Genomic DNA, 4,888 nt, shown 5'->3' with positions numbered 1-4,888 from the left:
TCAATGTAGATTCTGGAATCCTCCTGCATGGCACTGAACCCAAAGGGAGAAATCTGCACTAAATTTTGCAGATGCATGTATGACAATTTTATGTGCCATATGACCTGCCACGCCCAATCTTCACAGGAATAATTACCACAGTCACTATTCGCAGTGAGTAAAAGATGGCTCCACACAGGTTGTCCATTCCGTATCATCAACCAAGCTATCAAAACATTTGGGTCCAGATGTTGAACCATGGCTCTGCTTCAAATAACTGCAATCCCAAAAGCCACTTTGCATCATAATTTACTACTCTTTTTTCACCTTTCCAGAACCTTAATATTTTGTGGCTTCCTGGTAATGCTCTCACTGCATATTTTCTCCAATACAGGTTCTCCATTCCACCAAGTTATCGAAACATCTAAACATTTTATTGGGTCCAGAGTTTGGACCACGGCTCAGCTTCATTAAACTGCAATCACAAGTGCCGCTTTGCGTCATAATTTACCGCAATTTTTTTGTCTCTTAACAGACCTTGAGACTTTTTGGCTTCCTGGTCACTGCTTTCACTGCATATTTACCCCGACCGAAGACACATTCAGCATGGAAGAAAGACATTGTCATCACATGCTGCAACTAGCATGTATTTCTTCGTCCTAAGGATTGTCTGACTGACATTGATTCATCACATTATTCAGCTCTATACCACTGTGATTTGGCATGTTCTCATCTCGACCATAGCCTCCCTCATTTTCCTTCCATCGCAACTAGTTCACTGCATATTTACCCCGACCGAAGACACATTTAGCATGGATGAAAGACATTGTCATCACATGCTGCAACTAGCATGTATTTCCTCGTCCAAAGGATTGTCTGACTGACATTGATTCATCACATTATTCAGCTCTATACCACTGTGATTTGGCATGTTCCCATATAAGTGTATATACCCTCCCCTTAACCTTTTATGGCTCTTCCTAAAGTCCTAGTCAAATCACAGACATATTGCTCCACCAAGGGGTTAGGGTTAGTCAAGGGCCTCTTAACATAGACCTAAAGTATTGCTTATGGAAGACTTGTGTGACTGCACTTAACGAGTACACACAAATGACGATGATCTCATCTGTCATACGGCTTTCCTTGCTCAGCACAGTCTGCCTCACTGTGGTATTGAACCATGTCTTCCAGTGCTGTCGAGCACACATCTTGCCTTGTCCATGCAACTACTCAGCCTCTGCAACTAGACATTTATTTTCTCTTGTTGAGGATGTGATGTGTCTCTAACAACAAATTCATGCACCATGCCACCTTGCAATTTATTCAAATCATAATCTATCATTGCATTTCTAACATTTGCTACAGCATCTTGCATACCTGCATTAGCATGAATATTTGATAGTAATACATATGGTGCAGCACTCAGTGGATCTAGCTTGGAAACAAAACGCGCAGCACGCTCAGCACGCTCCACATCTCTGTGAATTCTGCATGATGAAAGCAAGCTCAACCATGCTGAAGCGACATGTTCAAATGGCATGCTGAGGATTAGGTCCTCTGCCTCTTCTAACAATCCTCCTCGCCCAAGAAGGTCGACCATGCACGCATATTGCTCCACAGAGGGACTTATGCCATGGTCTCTGATCATAGAGGCAAAGTATTGCTTCCCGTCACCAACAAGACCTGTATGACTGCAAGCCATAAGAACGCAGACAAAGGTGATCTTGTTTGGCTGGAAGCCTTCTGCCTGCATTTCACTTAACAGCTGCAGGGCCTCCTTGTCGAGCCCATTTTGGGCACACCCTGCCATCATGGTATTCCACGAGACCACATCCCGCAGTGGCATCTCTGCAAACACAGCCCTTGCATTATCCAAGCTCCCACATTTGCCATACATATTGATGAGGGAATTTCCAATGACAACATCCAACTCCCATCCATCACCTGCAACTGTAGAATGCATTGCTTGGCCCTCTTGTAGGGCTACAACGCTAGCACAAGCATCCAAAGCGCAGGTGAGGGTGATCTTGTCTGGCTCAAAGCCTTCTGCCTGCATTTGACCAAACAGTTGCAAGGCCTCCTTGCCCTGCCCATTCCTGGCGTACCCTGCCATCATGGCATTCCAGGAGAAAACTTCCTGCTGTGGCATCTCTGCAAACACAGCCCTTGCATCATCTGGGCTCCCACACTTGCCATACATGTTGATGAGAGCATTCTCCACAGCAAAATCTAACTCCCATCCCTGGCCAGCAATAGTGGCATGCATCTCTTGACCTTCTGCTAGGGCTGTCACAGTGGCACACACATCCAAAATGCAGATATAGGTTATTTTGGATGGCTCAAAGTCTTCTGCCTGCATTTGGCCAAACAGTTGTAAGGCCTCCTTGCCATTGCCATTCTGGGCACACACTGCCATCATGGCCCTCCAGGAGACCAAATCCCGCAGTGGCATCTCTGCAAACACAGCCCTAGCATCATCCAGGCTCCCACACTTACCATACATATTGATGAGGGTACTTCCCAAAATGATATCCGACTCCCATCCCTTGCCAACAGCTGTTGTATGTGTCTCTTGACCCTCTTCTAGGGCTGCCACACTGGCACACGCATCAAAAATGCAGATGAAGGTGATCTTGTTTGGTTCGAAACCTTCGACCTGCATTTGACTAAGCAGTTCTAAGGCCTCCTTGCAATGCCAATTCTGGACACATGCTGCCATCATGACATTCCAGGAGACCACATCCCGAAGAGGCATATCTGCAAACACAGCCGCAGCATCAACCAAGCTCCCACACTTACCGTACATATTGATAAGGGTATCACCAACAACAACATCCGACTCCCACCTGTTGCCAACAACAATAGCATGTATCTCTAGACCATCTTCTAAAGCTGCAGCAATTGCACAGGAATCCAAAACGCAGGTGATGGTAATCTTGTCTGGCTTGAAGCCTTCCTCCTGCATTTGACCAAACAGTTCTAGGGCCTCCTTGCCATACCCATTCTGCATACACGCTGCCATCATGGCACTCCAAGAGACGACATCATGCATTGGCATCTTTGCAAACACAGCCCTTGCTTCATTCAGTCTCTTGCACTTGCTATACATATTGATGAGGGTGCTTGCCACAACAACATCCGCTTCCCATCCATTGCCAGCAACAGTAGCGTGCATCTCTCGCCCCTCTTCCAGGACTGCCACACTGGCACATGCATCCAAAACACAGCTGAAGGTGACCTTGGTTGGTTGCAAGCCTTGTGCCTGCATTTGACCAAACAGTTGTTGGACTTCCTCGCTGTGCCCGTTTTGAGCGCACGCTGACATCATGGCATTCCAAGAGACCACGTCCCACGATGGCATCTCAGCAAACACAGTTCTTGCATCATCTAGGCTCGCAGCCTTGCCATACATATTGACGAGGGCTGTCCCAACAACCACCTCCGACTCCCACCCATTGGAGGTAACCGTAGCATGCATCTCTCGACCTTCTTCTAGGGCTGCCACACTGGCACACGCATTCAAAACGCAGCTGAAGGTAATCTTGTCTGCCTCAAAGCCTTCCGACTGCATTTCACCAAACAGTTGTAGGGCCTTCCTTGCTTGCCCGTTCTGGACACACCCAGCGATCATGATTGTCCAGGAGTACAAATTACGATAGACTATTTTGCCAAACACAGCATGTGCATACCTGAGGCTCCCGCACTTGCTGTACATTTGGACAAGAAGGTTAGCCAAGAATGTATTGCCTGCATATCCACGCTTGGTCAAGTGCTCATGCACCCGTTCACCTTCAGAAACGGCCTTTGCACTGGTGCAAAGCCTCAAAAGGGAGGCATAGGTATCAATACGTGTGTCTGGACGCAGCTGACGGAGGATATTCTCGGTGAAGCTTTCAGAGCAACAGTCTTCTTTCCAAGCAAGCCGATTCTCAAGGTGCCCATCTGACGAATGTGTAGTTCCTGGCTCGCTTAGCACCTCTTCTGCAAGCGCTGAACACTTGGGCGCAGAGGAATGCTGGAGTTTGGTGGCCATGCGACTCAAATAGGAGACTGGCAACGATCCAAGGAGGCTGCTGTTGTGCGGAACAAAGTGTGTTTGCATAGCCCTTGAAGGGCCGATGCAACATACTACCTTATTATATGCTTGCGCTCCGTCCGGCTCAATCGCAAGATGCGATGCCGATGAAATACAGGGAGAAATGCAAACGAGGAACAACGCCATAAAATTAACGTTATTGAGCAAATACTAGTATAGCCTCGGGAGCGCATCTGGTATGAATATTCACAAGGGGTTCGCACTAAGGATCCGTGACACTTAAGCAGTAGGTAATGGCCCTTTTGTCCAGTTTACCGCCGCCTACTATCAACGGAGCACGGCAGCAGCGGGACACTTGGCATTCATCTGATGGTGTCGCAATCGATCCAAGGGTGTGGATCCCGCACGTTTTACTGGCGATGTAAATTTTGATGCTCGAAGCGTCGCTTTTCAGCCATCCGATCAAGCTTGAAATCGAATGGTGGTCAACGAGTGAAATCGGATGACCATTAGATCTGATTTCAATCTAACAGCAAAGACTTTCAGATGCCTCTTGGTCTGATTGGCTCATAACGCACAACTAACACTCGTAATTATTACCCAGTCGATTTCCACCTGATGAGAGGTTTTTGTGGAAACTAGCCGGTTCCCTATTTTCCCATCAAGAATCTATGTTCATCAAACGGTGGGGATTGGCTTTCCGCAGACCCCCACAACATTGAGAACGCATTTTGGTTGATCCAAAAAGCATTTTCAAGACACTAGGAACCCCGGAACGCCACACAACATGATTGTATGTGGTGGCAAGTGGCCGGTGGCATGATTGTATATGACAGTAGTTCTATACGTGTGCCTTTGCACAAGCATTAAATG

At 47.3% G+C, this 4,888-nt stretch overlaps 1 protein-coding gene across 1 annotated transcript; it reads right to left on the bottom strand.

Moving 5' to 3' along the window:
* Positions 1 to 920: 920 nt before the first annotated feature.
* LOC147895048 (pentatricopeptide repeat-containing protein At3g09040, mitochondrial-like) lies at positions 921 to 3,772 on the bottom strand. Its single transcript, XM_087384119.1, has 2 exons — positions 3,669 to 3,772; positions 921 to 3,589 (listed from the first exon to the last, which is right to left on the bottom strand). Exon 2 carries the CDS (start codon positions 3,548 to 3,550, stop codon positions 1,223 to 1,225), a length of 2,328 nt encoding a protein of 775 aa, XP_087240245.1. The 5' UTR covers positions 3,551 to 3,589; positions 3,669 to 3,772; the 3' UTR covers positions 921 to 1,222.
* Positions 3,773 to 4,888: the final 1,116 nt, after the last annotated feature.

Source organism: Dipteris shenzhenensis, chromosome 13 (genome assembly GCF_047967505.1).
Source record: "Dipteris shenzhenensis isolate YYH24624 ecotype China chromosome 13, Dip_SZ_1.0, whole genome shotgun sequence".
Lineage (NCBI taxonomy): Eukaryota > Viridiplantae > Streptophyta > Polypodiopsida > Gleicheniales > Dipteridaceae > Dipteris > Dipteris shenzhenensis.
Note: the sequence above shows the minus strand (reverse complement) of the source record. Positions and strands in the feature narration are given on the sequence as shown.